Source organism: Acinonyx jubatus, chromosome A1, assembly GCF_027475565.1.
Source record: "Acinonyx jubatus isolate Ajub_Pintada_27869175 chromosome A1, VMU_Ajub_asm_v1.0, whole genome shotgun sequence".
Lineage (NCBI taxonomy): Eukaryota > Metazoa > Chordata > Mammalia > Carnivora > Felidae > Acinonyx > Acinonyx jubatus.
The window spans coordinates 22,555,914-22,573,949 of NC_069380.1; the positions used below are offsets into that span (position 1 = coordinate 22,555,914).

At 34.0% G+C, this 18,036-nt stretch overlaps 1 protein-coding gene across 4 annotated transcripts in view; it reads right to left on the reverse strand.

Moving 5' to 3' along the window:
* The window catches only part of RB1 (RB transcriptional corepressor 1), a 168,013-nt gene that overhangs the window by 100,660 nt on the left and 49,317 nt on the right, over nt 1-18,036 (reverse strand). For all 4 annotated transcript variants that reach the window (XM_027064818.2, XM_053215363.1, XM_053215352.1 and 1 more), the window contains 7 exons: nt 15,197-15,235; nt 13,757-13,824; nt 10,606-10,716; nt 8,065-8,207; nt 5,836-5,913; nt 2,897-3,006; nt 1,959-2,036 (listed from right to left, as the gene is read on the reverse strand). In XM_027064818.2, coding sequence (XP_026920619.1) covers nt 1,959-2,036; nt 2,897-3,006; nt 5,836-5,913; nt 8,065-8,207; nt 10,606-10,716; nt 13,757-13,824; nt 15,197-15,235 — 627 coding nt within the window. The remainder of the gene's footprint in view (nt 1-1,958; nt 2,037-2,896; nt 3,007-5,835; nt 5,914-8,064; nt 8,208-10,605; nt 10,717-13,756; nt 13,825-15,196; nt 15,236-18,036) is intronic.

Sequence of the window (18,036 nt, forward strand, 5' to 3'; positions counted from 1 at the left end):
CTTTTTTGTAACCTCAGTAAGAATTACTCAGTTTGGAAAAAGAACTTGTCTTTACATCTTCTAAACTCTTTTGGTGAAAGTTTCCTTTTAGGAAAAAACATGTCAAACATCCCTGGTTTTTCTTTGAATCACCTTTGTTATTATACCAAACTATTTTTTTTATAAATACTTGACATTTTTATTTTATTTTGCTTTATTTTTATTTTTTAATGTTTGTTTATTTTTGAGAGGGAGAGAGAATGAGCATGCACGATTGGGGGAGGGGCAGAGAGAGTAGGAGGCAGAGAATCTAAAGCAGGCTCCATTCTGTCAGCACAAAGCCCTACATGGGGTTCAGACTCCTGAACTGTGAGATCATGACCTCACCCGAAGTTGGACACTTAACCAACTGAGCCACCCAGTTGCCTCTACACCGAACCATTATATCTCTCTCAACTGATATTTGTACATTCTCACCTTTCAAACATTATTGCTTTTATAACTTGTACATCCTCTAATCTACTTAAGCCACATTGACTAAAGCCACAAATAACTAATTGCTAAAACTAAAAGATCCTTCTCACTTGTTCTGATACCTGATTTCCTTCAAACATGTGACACTCAAACACCCGCTCTTTCCTAAAATTCCCTCCCTCCCTTGGCTTTTTTGGCTTCATCCTCTGAGGCCCCTTCTCATTCTCTTTCACTTCTATCTAGTCCTTAAATGCTAGCATTCTTTAGGGTTCAGCCCTTAGCCATTCTTGCTATTACATACCTTTACTTCAGGCAACCTCATCTTTCTTTATGGTTTTAACTTTCCCTGATGATTCTCAAATCTGTAAGAGCTTATATCCTTCTGCTTACTACTTCTTCATATCCCATAAATGCTCATGAATAATATTCTGAATATTATTCATCAAATATTCATCAAATATTTATCAAACCTGTTCTTGTTCCTTTATTTCGACTGCCTACTCTTGGCTTGGATATTCAGCATTTCTCAAATGAATTACTGCAATAGAGCAGTTCAGGGATTTTGACTATGTGTATGGTAATCAGGTCTATGCACGTGTAGTTTAGAAAAATACCTCCTCAGGTTATTCTAATTTGCACCCTTGGTTAAGAACCACTGTGACACACTGAGAGGTCAATTTCTCACTATGTCCTCCTTAGTCCATCCCCTTGCAAACTACTACCATGTAATTCAGAAGCAAAAAAAGAAGGACAAGTTTCAAGAAGAGGGAAAAGCAAGTGTGAAGGTCTTCAAGCATAAAGGAAGAGCTTTAAGCATTCAGGAAACTGGCTAGTTCATCATGAGCAGGCAAACAAGATGAGGTGAGAGAGGCAACAGAAGCTGGATCTTATAGGCACTGTGAAGGAATGTGCATTTCAACTGCAACAGGAAGCAATCAAAGGTTTAATATGGTGAACATGATCTGACTCACATTTCTAGATTACTATTCTGGGGCTCTCTGGAGAATATATTTGGTGGTGGGGAGAGAGGAAAAGTGAGGAGAGTAGACACAGCAAGATAAATTAGGAGGCTACTGCAAAAAAATCCAAAACAAAGAGAAAGAGATCTTGGACAAGGGTGGTGAGACTGCAAATGGAGAACAGGAGATGGACTCGAGGTCTTTAAAAGGTAGATTCAACAAGCCTTGGTAACAGATTAGATGTAGAAAGTGAGGAAAAGGACGGAAAAATGCTTCTAATCCAAGTTTATGCAGAGCAAAGGATAATACATCTTTTTCTTCTTCATTTACTGAGATGGAAAACATTCCCACTCTAGCTTATATTCTTTAAGGACAGACAGAACTATGTCTAATAATCATATCCTCAGCAACTAGTGAAATACCTGGCATGCAAAGACCACTCAATATGTTTGTTGTGTGTATATACAAATATACAATAGAATGAACAAACCCAAAGGACTATAAGGCACAGAATAATAACAGTGAAAATCAAAAGAAAATTCATACCTAACTGGAGTCTGCGGAAGCATCGTATTCACCTCTTCATCAGAGTTACTTTTTCGTGGTGTTCTCTGCATTTCAAAACTAAGTAATGATAAACAAAGTTATTAATACATAGTTTGTGCTTTATGAATCAAAAGAGCAGTATATTACCATCATACAAAATGGTAAGTCAATAACAAGTGATAGGAAACAGATGATTCAAAAGCTGTTTAAGTAAATCAAATTTTATTTTTTTCACCATTGTTTTTAAGTTGGGTTTTTCTTCCACTAGGTTTATGAAAAACAGGTGCACCAATTCATTAACAATTTTTTAAAAGTGAAAGTTAGATGCTATCTCTAAATGCTAGATGGTATTACTAACCAAGCTGTTCAGTATTAAAAAATATCAAAGCTTAAGTTTCTTAACCATTACGCCTTCCAAAGACCTTACTTTGACTTAAACTTGAAACATTCTGTATTTAACCTATAAATTATATAGATTTTCAGTTACATATTCAAAAACTTCACGCTAACGACATAAACATAATAAATTTTTTGTAATTACTCTCAATCATTCCTATTTTAGGATTATACATGACAATTCAAGAGAATATACTTTTGTATTAACATTTAAAAAAAAGAACCAAGCAATAATAGTAGATGAAAGGGTGGGAAAGAGAGACCACTACTTAAGTAAACTAATTACTTCAACAATTTTCTTTTCATGCACATTTTAAAAATTATATTCAATAAAAAATAGTTGGTATAGAGAATAATTCACATTAAATCTCTATTTGTTAATATATGCTTATCAGCTTTATAGAAAGGCATTTGAAGTAACTTATTATAAATGATATTTAAAGATCACAAAGTTGAACAAAAACCTATTTAACCTACGTGTATCAATATCAACCTATAATGTTATAGCAAAAGCATCTCAACAAACAGACCATGTACAATACCTGTCTATAGGATCAGCCTGAAGAGTTTTATCATGATCCAGAAATAATCTTGCATCAAGATCTTTGTTTTTAAGGTAAATTTCTTCATATTGTTTAGAGAGACTTTCCACCTCAAAAGAAAAAAAATACTGGTGATTATCCTTTTCATATCATTTCATCTCTTAGTCCACAGAAGTACAGATTTAATTAAAGAATCTTTGTACAGCATAAAATTTTATAATATAGACAGAGTTCACATGCAGTAATAATAGAGCAGATCTAAAAGTGACATTAAAAAATTGCTATCTTTTTAACTCTAATCTTAAACGGATTTTATGTATGCATCCCATTCATTAGAGTTTTTTGTAGACAATGATCACCAATAACACAAAATAGTACTGAGACAGATCTGTAAGACAAAAATAAGTATTATTTTAATCAATTTAATTGCCAAGATGCTCCAAATAGCCCATACATCCCTCACTTTTAATCTTCCACTATGATTATGAATATAAGAATATTTTTCAGGGCGCCTGGGTGGCTCAGTTGGTTAAGCATCTGACTTTGGCTCAGGTCATGATCTCACGTTTGGCGAGTTCGAGTCCTGCAACAGGCTCTGTGCTGACAGCTGAGTCTGGAGCCTGCTTCTAATTCTGTGTCTCCCTGTCTCTCTGCCCCTCCCCTGCTCATATTCATTCTGTCTCTCTCTCTAAATAAATAAACATTAAAAAAAGAATATTTTTCAAACATTATACCAAACTCCTGATTATACATTCTGCCTATCTTTTCTAAATTCTTTGGTGGCATTCCAACTCCCCGCCCAATTAACATATCACAATGTATTCCTAATCTCAGATATCTTTTCATTTCATTTGTTAGAATCTGTAATTCTTTTGTAAGTTCTGATTCATTATTTTCTAAACATAATTAAAAACCAATGCCCAGTAAATAACTATTTGGCATGACTTCTGCTATGACTTTTAAAGTCAAAATATTTCTAACCTGAGAGAACTAAAATTGCATTTTAAAAGGAGTGGTAGGAAGAAATCCAGCTAGTGTAAATTTTTTTCTATGTAAGTTTTTTAGGTAGAACAGTTATTCATGTTAATTAAGTTCAATCACTGTGCCCTATCTTAGTGAGGCGCTAATTATCAATCATTTATTGACTGGCAGCTATTACTGCTATTTGAAAGATGCTGGGGGGCGCCTGGGTGGATCAGTGGGTTGAACATCTGACTTCGGCTCAGGTCATGATCTTGTGGTTTACGAGTTCAAGTCCCGCGTGGGGCTCTGTGCTGACATCTCAAAGCCTGGAGCCAGCTTTGGATTCTGTGTCTCCCTGTCTCTGCCCCTCCCCCACTCATTCTCGGTCTCAAAAATAAATAAACATTAAAAAACCATTTAAGAAAGATGCTAGGGCGGGGGTGTGGGTAGCTCAGTCGGTTAAGCATCCGACTCTTGATTTCCGCTCCAGTCATGATTTCATGGTTCGTGGGTTCGAGCCCCATGTCAGGCTCTGCACTGGCAGTGTGGAGCCTGCTTGGGATTCTGGCTCCTTCTTTCTCTGCCCCTCCCCCAATCACACACTCGTTGTCTCTCTCTCTCAAAATAAATAAATAAACAAACATTTTTAAAAAATGCTGGCGTAAAGTTTATTTTAGGATTTCTACTAAAACTGTAATCCTTTCTAATGAAGGAAGAAAAATTACTATGAGTGTCCAAAATTCTTTAGAGCTGTGAACAGGTTATTTTTTGGCACATCAGTTGATAAGAAAGCTCAGTAATACAACATTTGACCCCATTTCTTGCTTCTCTAGTGTCTTTTGCACTGCATCCCAATCTTAACAAATTAGCTGGAGTTCACTGAACAGACCAAACTATCATAAATCATTGTCCCTTTGAATCTATAATTTCTAACACTGAAAATATCTTTTTTTCTCATAAAGCTTATTCACTTCAGAAATCACATCTCCAAACAATTTTCCACAAAACCCATCTGCCCCACTTTGGATTAGGTGGATATCACAGCACCATGTGCAGACTTGTATCAGACTCTTGCAGACTCCTCTAATGTTCTATTTCTTTGTCTTTTTCGTACTATGACCTTGTTGACTGTGAGTTAAATCTCTAATGAATAATATCTAGCACAATGCCTGGCACACATTAAGCACTCAATAAATGATTGTTGGATGAGTAAGTTTATTAATTCAAGGACTAGCTACCAATTTGGGGAGTAGAATCAGCAGACTAGCTATCTGATTCCATGTCTTTTGGTCTTGATAACTAATACCAGGTGCTTCTAAAACATTGCTTTAGCACTGAGTACTTGTTCTTCATCATTTACCTAAGCATTCTTTTCTCCACATCGTACCACGTAAAGTTCTAGGTTGTTCTGTTCTCATTGGAGAACAAGATATTTGAGGCAAAATATGAAAAGAAACAAAGATGGATGGCACACCAGTAAGGTAAAACATTTCTGCAATATAATCACAGCCATTTCAACCAAATTTCTTTTCAATTAAGTAGTTTAAAGTATTCCAAAGAGATGCTCCATAATATCGTAATGCCAATAATGTTGATAGCATCAATCCATGGATCCTATGCTCAAGGATATAGAGCAAATCAGAATCAAAATTTGATGGTGCATAATTATACTGTACTTACATATAATGGCCTTCAGAAATCCAAAAGCCCACACTTTGATTTTTTAAAATTTCAGTATAAATCAATTTCTAGTGAAAATTATAAATGCTGCTTATTTATACATCTGAATACATACTCAAAAGGTTTTTCTGTTACTTACATAAAGTTGGCTTAGCACAATTCTACTTAGATTTCTTTCCTTGGGCAAAAAATATTTAATATACAGCAAAGCAACTTTAAGAAATTAGACAGCTATTCCTTCCTCCCAAAAGTCCCAAAACACATTAACTTTTTATTAGTTAATTTTTCCTTCCTACCTCTGGAAGTCCATTAGAAGCTACAATTCCAAGAGAATTCATAAAAGGTATGAAATTTTTGAAATAAACATTTTTCACCTGAAAAAGATAAAGTTACAACACAGCCATTAAAAGAAAAACCTTAATGTCTGTCACTTTTAACACTAGAATGAAAGTGCTAAATGACATTTTAATCAATGACTTACATTCAACCTAATGTGATTCTTATTTATAATTAATTCAATTATTTACTTTTTAATTTACGTGAGGCAGATTTCAAGTCCTAGAATGGAAGTGGAGTAGAGGACTGTTAATGAAATGCGATTTATAAGAAGAAAACCCATTGAAACCAATCTCAGTATTCTGCATTTAACAAATGATGAAAAGATGGCTCAAAAAAATTAGGCAACTTGACCAAAGTTACACAGCTAGGAAGTGGCAGAGCTGGAATTAAAACCCAATGTATCATCAAAGCCAAGACTCTTTACTTCTCCCTACTATCTCTGATTTCTCCCTGAAGCATATTTTTAGGCCACTTCATATTTATCATGATAGCTAGCTTAGGGAACAGTCAAGTATTTTTGCAGAAATTTAGGAAAATAACCTGTTTTTATAAGAAAATAATTTCACACACATAAAGGATACCCCATAATTCAATTCAAAATCACATAAAAATATTTTGTAGAATGATGCATTTTCATACAAAAGCATCCTACATTTATTTAACATAGATAATAAAGACTGTAATAGGAAACCTGGAGTCATATTCCAGGCTGTTGTGCACTTGCAGTGTGCTACAAAATTTTAAACAACTTACTTATTTTCATTTAACTTCTCAAAATCTGAAGTCTACATATATTAAGGTAGAAATAATATCAGTTCATATCTTCTACTTCACATATAAGTTATAAAAATTGGCTTTTGTAATACTTTTTGTTTTTTAATTAACTCCCACTTAACTGGAGTATTTATAAGGTAGGTAGTTTTAACTAACCAATTAGTATTAACTAACCAATAATTATATAGCCATAAATATAACTAATCAATAATAACCAAAAACATTATATGTAAATACCCACTGTCAATTGACTGTCAATGACTACCATAGTTTTTAATCAGCTACACTTTAAAAATCATTCCCATATTCTAAGTTACAGAAGTTATTTAAAATGAAAAAATTTTAATCATTTATTCCTGATTTTAGAAATAAAATTTTATAAGTAGTTCTGAAATCCATAGAATTAACAACCAGGAATTAGCAAACTGTATTTATGTCTGTTCATTATCTTAAGGGACTTAGCAATAGACTGGGTTAAAAAATATTTCAACTACATTTGTCAGCTTATTAACAAAGATTATTTGTGATTCTAGAAAGTAAAACACACACACACACACACACACACACACACACACACACACACACACGTATAAAGTTGATACATCTGTATCCACAGGTATACATCTGCATCTTTGCTAAAACTGACAAAAGCCACAGTACTAGAATTTAGGTATCTTGGTAAATCATTCCAACACTTCTTAAACTCAATTTTGAGATCATACTCCATTCCTTCCCAGTTGACAGAGAAATTTCAAAGAAGCAACATTTCATACAGCTATCTGGCAGTAGTGAACTGTGGACAATATAACAATTTATGAGAGAAACAGCATTGTACACTAAAAGGAGAAACTGGTAGCAGATTTACCAAAGTCTAGACTCTGTTAGTAATTAGCTATCAATCTCTAGAAGCTCATTCACTCATTACTAAAAGGAGGTTGAGTACATTGTTTCTAACATTCCTTCCAATTCCAACACCCCAGATTCTGTGAACAACATAAGCAATTCCAGGATGTTCAAGTATATTCTCTACCATCCATTAATATCTGGTGTAGTATTTGGAAAGAGTGTATAGGCTGAACAGCAATTTAATGTTGATATTACTTAACACCAGGATTTTCTTGCAGGGTATTTTAAAACTTAGGAATTATCAGTAGCCACAGAAGAATCAAAGAACAAATTCATTTGAAAACTACTGCCTTAATGATGCACCTTTCAGTGATTCCTGAATAAGGGAGGCACTCTCTTTAAAATCAAAGTAACTTAATATGAAAAGTAATTTTTTTCTAAATATTTTGCTGCAAAAGAATTAGCACTAATTACAAAAGCAACTTGTCACGAAAGACGTATATACTGTTAGGAAGAACTTATATCTAAATCTACTTCATTTTAAAGAAATCATTAAGTTAAATTACCTCATCTATATTACATTCATGTTCTTTACAGAGAACTTCAATAATTCTTGTATCATTTTCTAGTTGTTTTGCTATCCGTGCACTCCTGTTCTGACCTCGCCTTGGTGTTCGAGGTGAACCATTAAAAGGTATTACAGCTGTTTCTGTAAAAATGGTAAATTAGATAAGAACAATTGCACATTCCACTGTATAAAATAATGAAGTATTCTAACTCGGGGGATCAGAAATAATCTTGGTAACATTCTGCTACTTTTATTTATTAGGCTTCATTAAAAGGCTAATAGTCTCATCTATCTATTGAATATTTGTTTTATTTACTGATAATAGCTTTTGCCATCCCTATTCTCTTCTGCCCCCAACCAGCCCAAAAAGAAACAATTATAAACAAGATGTAAAGCCCTATAGGCAAATATGGAGAAGGCAAGGGAAATAGCCAACTTATAAACTTACTCTAAATGTATTCTACTCAGTCTGTAAGGGAAAAAAATGTTTCCTATCTTGGAAAGTCTTAAAAAGAGTAAGTATTTATGGATTTAATTGCTAGACATAGTATAAAAATAAATAAAATTTTAAAGTTTGAGCAAAACCCACAATAAATTATGCTTTAAAAAATATATATTAATATGTAAATATTAATATATGTATTATATTAATATATATGTATTATAATATGATAAAGGGTGATTTTTTAAAAATCTTCTGTACTGTTTTCAGTATTCCCCATTTAAACTGAAAATGGATTCAACTATTAAAAGAGATTACAAATGACTAAATATAAAATGTATTAACTGCCTCCGGGCCTAACCACCAACTTACAGGAAATTGAGAGAATATAGGAACATGTTAAACTATACAACAAAATGCAGTCAGAAAAAATTAAACCATGTGAAGCTGCACAGAATAAACCACATAATTACTTAATAAATCAGTTATAAGAAAAAAAAAGAGACAGAAAAGGAAGTTTTTTTGTCTCAAAAGTGTATCAACCAGTCATAAGGTATAGATCTTATTTAGATTCTGATTTAGTCAACCTGTAAAAAAAAAAAAAAAAGTTTAAAATCACTTTTAAAAGGCAAGTGAAAATCTGAACACTTACTAGATATTTGGTGGTATTAGGTTAGAAATCACTATTGATTTTCAGGTGTGCTAATAGTCACTATGCTTTTTAAAAAGACTACCTTTTAGAGATACATACTAAAATTTGTAAGAATGAAATGGTATACAAAGATGTGCTTCAAAATAATATAGCTGATGCAACTAGGCAGCAGATGGGGCTCCTGGTTGACCATAAGTTATATGTTGAAGGCACGTGATTAAGTACATGAGGCTTATTATACTACTGTCTACTTTTGTATATTCATCTGGAATTTTCATAATAAAAAGGTAATTAAAAGTTTGCCATACTCAATTTAACACCTCATCCTGGTTTATCCTTAACATAGCACTTAGAAAATTAAAACATGTGTTTGAATAATCCAAAAGAACAAAGCCTGTCAACCTAAAGTAACATCCTACATGAACTTCCTAAACTTGTAAAAATTGAAAAAAGTGAAGAAAAGACAATCATTACAGAATCAGAAATTTTTAAAATATATTGTTTTGTATTTTTTTCTCCCATTTTGGTTTCTGCTACTGATCTTTTTCTGTCAAACCACGTTCAACACATTTTTCCATGAAATTATCGTTCAGGAAGATTAATTAGGCTTCAGTTTTTCAGCCACTTTCAACACCACTTTTGACTTCCATGTTTTTTGATCTGTCCTCTATTACTTTTAGTATTATTAATACTTTCATCATGTTAGGAGCAAGGAAGCAGTTCGGCCTAGTTAAGTTTACATTTTTCTGTGGTATAATAAGTGATTTTGAAATTCTACTCTTGATGCCACCAAAAGAAGCAATTCCATTCTAAGAGGAATATACTCATCTTTGCTTAATACTCTCTATTTCAACAACAGTTATTTTCTTTTTATTATTTTTTTTAGCAACAGTTACCTTCATTTAAAAACACTTCTCACCTCATCACCCACTGAAGTAGATGACAATTATATGCAAAAAAAGTTAGTCACATAATAATTAGCATCCAATAATACAATTTAGGTAATCTCCTCCTGCAGAATGGGCTACTCTTTCTCATGAAGTTTCACCCATATCTGTGCCTTACCTCTTATTTTCTCTTTACTAGGAATATTCTACCCCAACTTTGCCTAACCCTCAAATGCTATCTACTCTTCAACACTCAGTTCATATCCACCTCTTTTATATGGTCTTCCTTGGTCTTCCCCTGCTTTCTCGTCGCTTGAACTCTCATAGCATTTACTATATTTTGACCCAGATCACTTAGAAAGTGATAATATACTGATTACTTACTTACTTGTCTTATCTCTACTTCTATACCTTATACTACTTGAGGGCAGAGTCCAGGTCTGATTTCTTTTTTATCATCCCTTCAGCTCTAGAACTATGTTTTGGACCTAGTCGATATTAAATAAACAACTGTTGAGTAATGATGTAGAAGGTGCATAAATTATTTAAAATACTTACTATATGGTTCTTTAAGCAATGCAGGAGGTGAGAGTTTAATAAAATAATCAAGGACACAGAGCATTAACTGAAATGAGATGACGAGATCATCTTCCATTTGTAACACTTCCCCTGAAAATAAAGTAGGTTCACATTGTAAAGTAACAGACTAGAAATGGAGATTGAGATCTTTAAATCAGGGAAAATTGTAGGTATGGGCATATGCATATACTCATTTATTTAAGAGTCACTAAAGGCATATTAAAGCTTAAAATTTTTTGTTTCACAAAAACTCAAGATTTGAAATATATAAAATATAAATGAAATATATAAAAGGTTATGAAATTATAAATGAAGTATAAATTTACCATGAGAATTTGACATTTAGCTATTATTATTATAATTCATTCCCTATGTCTAAATTCATTTTGTTTCTGGAGCATCTGGGTGGCTCAGTTGGTTAAGCATCCAACTTTGGCTCAGGTCATGATCTCACAGTTCGTGAATTCAAGTCCCATGTCAGGCTCTGAGCTGACAGCTCAGAGCTGGAGCCTCCTTTGGATTCTGTGTGTGTGTGTGTGTCTCTCTCTCTCTCTCTCTCTCTGCCCCTCCCCCACTCATGCTCGCTCTCTCTCCCTCTCAAAAATAAGTAAACATTAAATAAGTAAATACATAAAATGGTCAAGTGAAGTCAGATCAAATCCTCCTCCAATACCCAATAAAATAAAAGGAAAACATGTACTGGCTAAGTGTCAGTACCAACACCAAATTTAAGAGATACTGACTCAGAGTATCCTCATCTTGTCCTCCTCTTACGTGGAGGGCACAGAAATTGCTGATGAGAGAAGGGTAAAAGAGAGGAAGTAAATGGTAGCTAACTTTCTGATAAACACAGAGACTCCAGTATATTGTGCTGAACTGGGGGACAATCTGAATCCCAACACAATCCTGTTATGGAAACAGGATGTAATTATCACTATAAATGTTCTATTGTAGAGTTCATTCTAACAAGAATCTCAGAACAACAAAGACTCATACCATTCTAGATAAATTCTCCACTTTCTCCCTCACCCCGACTAAAAATAAATATAATAAAAAGGCTGTACTCATATTGTAGCTCTTTGGGGAATACAACGAGCCAAAGATAAAATGCAAAGTGAGTGAAAAGAGATTTATTCACACTACATCAGAGAAAACAGAACATCAAACACCAACCACAACAGAGAAACTAGAACATCAGGTCAGGGTTGCCTACAAAAAGTCCTAGTAACATGAGGTGGGGGAGAGCATGAGAAACACAGCAATTATGCAAACACAGTACAGAAAATAAAACAAGAAAAGAAATAAAAGAATCACAATGTAAGAAGGGAAAAAAATCAGAGAACCCAATCTGGAAGATAATATACAAGAAGAAAATGCCCTATGACTCCTTGCACTAAGAAATAAAAAGCACAAGTTATATAAAAATAAGGAGCTAGAAAAGCTAAGGAAAAACTGAGGACCAAATAACACCATTACAAACACAGTTTAGCTCAAAACAGAAGAAAGGCTCGAGACAAAAAACAGTTAATACATAAGAAAAAGACCAAAGATCAGAATAATATGAGAAAAGATACTAAATATGGAGGACAAAAACAATCCAACATAAGACAGCTAAGTTCCTGAAACAGAATAGAATAGCACCTAACTGAATAGAATAATATTTAAAAATGTAGTGCATGAAGGGTTCCTGGGTGGCTCAGTTGGTGATCTCCTGGTTCATGGGTTCAAGCCCCATGTTGGACTCCGCGCTGGCAGTGCTGACCCTGCTTGGGATTCTCTCTCTGCCCCTCCCCCACTTGTGCTTTCTCTCTCTCTCTCTCAAAATAAATAAACTTGAAAAAATGTAGTATGTTAAGATTTCTTTGAAATAAAGTGCAGACCTTCAGTTTAAAAAGAGATATAGTGTTACAAAAAAAACTAATACAGAATAATAAAAAAGAAAAGAGATATTCTAGTTAAGATAATGAACCTCAAACTTAAAAAAAAATCAAGTATTTAGACAGTAAATAAGTGGGGGCGCCTGGGTGGCTCAGTCAGTTAAGCATCTGACTTCAGCTCAGGTCATGATCTCACAGTCCGTGAATTCAAGTCGCATCAGGCCCTGTGCCAACAGCTCAGAGCCTGGAGCCTGCTTCGGATTCTGTGTCTCCCTTTCTCTCTGCCTCTCCCCCACTCACACTATCTCTCAAGAAAAAAAAAAAGTAAATAAGGGGCGGAAATTAAGCTAGTCTCCAATTTTTTAATAGCAATGTTTAATGCCATAAAACAGTGTCCTGAGGAAAACAAGTATGACACAAAAATAGGATAGACAGCCAAGTGGTCCTTCAAGTATAAAGCCTATGGACATGACTCATAAACAACACAGAGAATATGGTGCCAAAAAGCCTTTTTTGAAAAACTCCTTCTTGGTAAAGTCCAGCCAGCTAAAGATGAATCAAAATAAAGAACTCAGAAATGGAGAAGCTGTAACAGAGAAGTGACAATAAACTTAGAATCCACCAAAACAGAGAAGTGAGAATAAACAATTTTAATTATAGAAGAGAATGTATGTGTTATAATCTTTGATAATGTTAATACGAAAATGCAAAAATCTTAAAGTAGGGAATGGGGAGGTAACAGGAAGAGTGGTAATATTAGTGCTCTTTTCTTTCAAGCAGATTAATACCTTTAAATCGAAACACAAGGTAAAATTAAAAAGATTGTAACCTTAATTTTTTAATAATGTTTTATAATCTTAGAGAAATTATAACTGGAATGACAGTCTAATTTTAATGATAATTATTTCTAGGTAGGTTTTGGGTAATTTTTCTACACTTTTCTTTGCATTTTCTGTATTATTTGAATTATGTATTGTGACTGTATCATTTTTATAAAAACAGTAACATTATTCTTAAAAAAAAGGGAAGAAGGATAAAAGGATATTAGAAACAGAAATGAAATAAGACATTTCCAAAGCTGCTTCCAGTGCCATAATTACAAGAACTTGCTAAGAGTTCACAAGCCACACAGAGAATTGGGGAGTGGGGGGGCGGGAGTAACATTAAACTGAATAAAAAATTGAGCGTAGTCCAAAAGAATTATCAATTATTGCATTTGAAACATTCACATGTAACAAAAACAATGACTTTACCTTTAGCTAGTAAAAATGTGATCCAAGAAGCTTTTAGCACCAATAGAGAGTTTATTTCAGTAGATAGCCTGGTAAACAAACAGAAAGCAGAAAAAAATTTTACACTGACAGTCTTCAACTATTTTTTTCCTTTTACTTATTTATTTTGAGAGAGAGAGAGAGTACATGCAACACACAAGGTGTAGGTAGAGAGAGGTAGAGAGAGGCAGAGAGAGGGAGGGAGAATACTAAGCAGGCTTCACCAACAGTGTGGAGCAATTGAGACACCCAGGCACCTCTTCCTTCTTTTTAAATTACAGGCCTAAGTTGATTGCGTAAGAGAATACAATCCATTTTAAATGTACAATTTACACATTAACTCAATTTGCTTCAATTCAGTGAGTGGTTTTACCAATATTTATATTTAGCCCATGTACAAAATGTACAAAATACATTTTGTAAAGGAAATATTTAATATTTCAATTCTAATCGAAAAATATGCATAAAAAGTGGTATACTATGATGTACTTGGTTTCCAATTACTTAATACTTTCCTGCCCTTTGCTTTCTAATTAAAATCAACATTTAAGCAGAGAGAGAGAGGTTTGGGTGACTCTACTTTACTAATTTAACACTATGCTTTGATAACTTGTTGGTATTAACAACTGGAATAGATTAATTAATAAACATATAATTTCCCTTTATATCAATCATCTTCAATACCACTAGTTCAGTGGGGCAGAATATCTCATATACCACTCATACCATTTCCAAAGAAAATCTCTAGAGCTCTTACATGGGTATACTGTTGGAGCATGTACCATATACATTTAAAAAGATAATTTGGAAATTTTAATATACACTTCACATTTACTCTTACAAAAACACTATGCTTTTAGTCTTACTAAAGTTAATAAAGTGCTTATAACAGACCCTCAAAAAAATTTTAGCCAGTGAACATGCATTTTCCCCTGAGCAGGTGATATGTTGCACTGAATGAACTTCCACCCTATTAGTTCACCTTGCAGTAAAGGACATGTATTTCGTACCACTGTCTTTGTGAGAAGGTAAGTAATCTGCACGGAGTATAAATTTATGACCTTAATTTATGAGGTAGCATGCTATAATCTATCAAACTAACCCTGACATTAACATGTTTGGGATTATTCCAGAAAAATCTTTAAAAAAAAAAAAAGAAAAAAAAAAGACAGGGGCAGCTGGGTGGCTCAATGGTGTCCAACTCTTGCTTTCAGCTCACGTCATGATGTCATGGTTTGTGAGTTCGACCCCTACATTGGGCTCTGTGTTGACAGTGTAGAGCCTGCTTGGGATTTTTCTCCTTCCCTCTCTCTATGCTCCTCCCCTACTCATGCTGTCCTCTCTCTCTCAAAATAAATAAAATCTTTTAAAAAATAAATAAAAATAAAAGAAGATAAAAATAACATGCCAGGAAATACTTACAAACTGCCAGGTTGTGTCAAATATATATGTTCACATGTCCTAAAAGGAAAAAATAATTATATTACCATTATGGCTTTTTTAAAAGTTACTTTTAAATTTTTTTCATAACTTAGAAATCAATTTTATCATGCTTTATTCATCTTATTTCCAGAAGTATACATCTTATTATTTTTCTTTTTATCTAGAAGTATACATTTTAAAGACAAAAAATTACAGCATTATTAAAAATGTTAAAGTAGGTTTTTCCAATACATGACATTTGCACACATCACTGTTAATATTTAACTACAAAAGGACTGGATTCCTCATGGGCATTTGTAACTCAGAATGTATTTTGCAATTAAATCTTGATCTAGTTAGAATCTCAGATCAGGTCGTAAAAGTTTATTTAACTATTAGTCTCACTAAAATAACTCAACAGTACTATAAACCATGTTTTTTTTAGGACAATGGTGGAGTAAAAATTTCCACAGACCTGTTTCCCAGTGTAGTAACTATAATTGGTTGAAATTATTTTAAAAATCATTTAAAGTCTCTGGAAATTCTCCTGAGGGAATACATCAAAAAAGGAAACATTTGTTCATGAAAATCTACTAACTCTTGGTAAGAACAAAAATAGACTGGAATTCTTAGCAAAACTCACTTCCTCCTCCTCTTTAGCTCAGCATCATAAAGCTCTACCCTGGGCAGGTGCAGCCAAGACACAGGACTCCCTCTCTCTGCAGTTCCCAGCCCAGAACTATCACTCTGGGAAAGGAAGGTGGTCAGAATTTCTAATCACCCCCAGCTTTGTATGCAGAAAGTCTATCCCAGGCAAGAGTAACTGGGAGGTCTAGGGCTCCCTTCCTCCACTTAGCTCCCACTCAAAGGGTGAAAGTTCTATTCCAGGCACAGCTGATCAAGAATACTGGGGCCTTGACTTCTTTTACCCCACTTAGTTCACAGTACAGAGGTTCCAGATATGAAAAGCAATCTGAGAAGATTAGGGGCTACCATGTTTTCTCAGTGCCCTACTCTTAAAGTGGAAAGGACATTCTAAGAGAAGAGGTGCACATTTCCCATTCTGACCTCATAGCAGTGGCAAAGTGATGCCCAGGAAAGAGGCAAGTCTTCAGAAAAAAGAGGTCTGAAGCTCTCTCCAAAGGAATTAACTTCATTTGGAACACAGTGTGGGAACTTTCAAGGCTAGGTGCCATTGAAAACAATGGAAATTTTGGTGGTGAGCATGTAAGAGGAGGCTAGCAATTGTATGAAAGCAACAAGCTGAATCCTAGACCACTTAGGAGAGAACCAGGGGAAGAAGGAGCTAAGAAGAGCCCAAAAAGAACAAGCCTCAAGGCTGACCTCAAAGACTATTTCCGAAAAGGGAGCCAATTTAATGAGATCAGACTGTGAAACAATTTGAGGCCCAGACATTGTCAAAAACAGCAAAATAATCATTCACCAATTAATGGAAGGTATATCAACAAAGTGGTTAACTTAACAAGAGAGATCAGGGGGAAAAAGACTGTCAAAGAGAACGTCTTGAAAATGAGTCACCTCAGAGTGACTGTGCACATGTCCAATGGCTACACTGAAGAGCATTATCAAAGGCTGCACACTGTGGGACTAACATACTTCACTGAAATAACACAGCTAGGCCACCAAACAAATGCAGAGCGACAACAAAAAGCCCCACAACATAGGAGAATCCGTACCTAGACTTACTAGGGTGTTATCAAAATGTTCAGTTTTCAAGAATAAATGAAAATATGCAAAGAAATAGTAAAGTATGAACTCTACATGAGAAAAAAGCATGCAATAGAAATTGCATTAAAGAGAGCCCAGATGTCAGACTTAACAAAGACTTCAAAGGAGCTGTTATAAATATATCCCCCCCAAAAAATAAGTAAATAAATATATCCAGATAACTAAAAGAAATCATGCTTAAGGAACAAAGAAAGGTATTCTGATATTGTCTCATCCAATAGAAAATATCAATAAAGAGATATTATTTTAAAAGAACCAAATGGAAATTTGAGTTGAAGAGTACAACAACCAAAATGAAAAATTCACTAGACAGGCTCAACAGATCTGACCTGGCATAAGAAAGAAACACTAAACTTGAAGACAGACCAAAAGAGATTATGGTGTGTGAAGAACAAAGAGGGGGGGAAAAAGAAGAAAAATGAAGAGGTTCACAGAAATGTGGGACACCAAAAAACACACCAATACATTTGTAATGGGAGTACCAGAAGTGGGTGGAGAGAGAGGAGCAGAAAAAAAAAATTTAAAGAAATAGCTGAAAACTTCCTGAATCTGATGAAAAAACATTAATTTACATACCCAAAACACAAAAACTCCAAGAAGGATGAATGTAAAGGAATCCCTACCCAGATATATGACAGTAAAGTGTTAAAAGACAAAGAGAAAAACAGGAAAGAGATGATACAGCATGTAGAAAGGAACCCAATAACATTAACAGCTGACTTCTCATGAAACAATGAAGATCAGAAGGCAGTAAGATTACATATTCAAAGTGCTGAAAGAAAAAAAATGTTAACCAATAATCATATCCAGCAAAACTGTGAAGAGTGAAAATAATAAAAGAGACATTACCAAATAATAAAAGAGAATTTGTTGATAGCAGACTCATTAGAAATACTAAATACTAAATATTTCTCAGAAGAAATACTAAAAGAAGTTCTTCAGGCTGAAAATAAGTAACACTAATTCATATCCACATGAAAAAACAAAGAGCACTGGAAAAGGTGAAATTATTGTGCTATAAAAGATGGTAATAACTGCGTATTTCTTCTCATAACTGATGTGAAAGCAACTGTATAACACGGTATGTACAT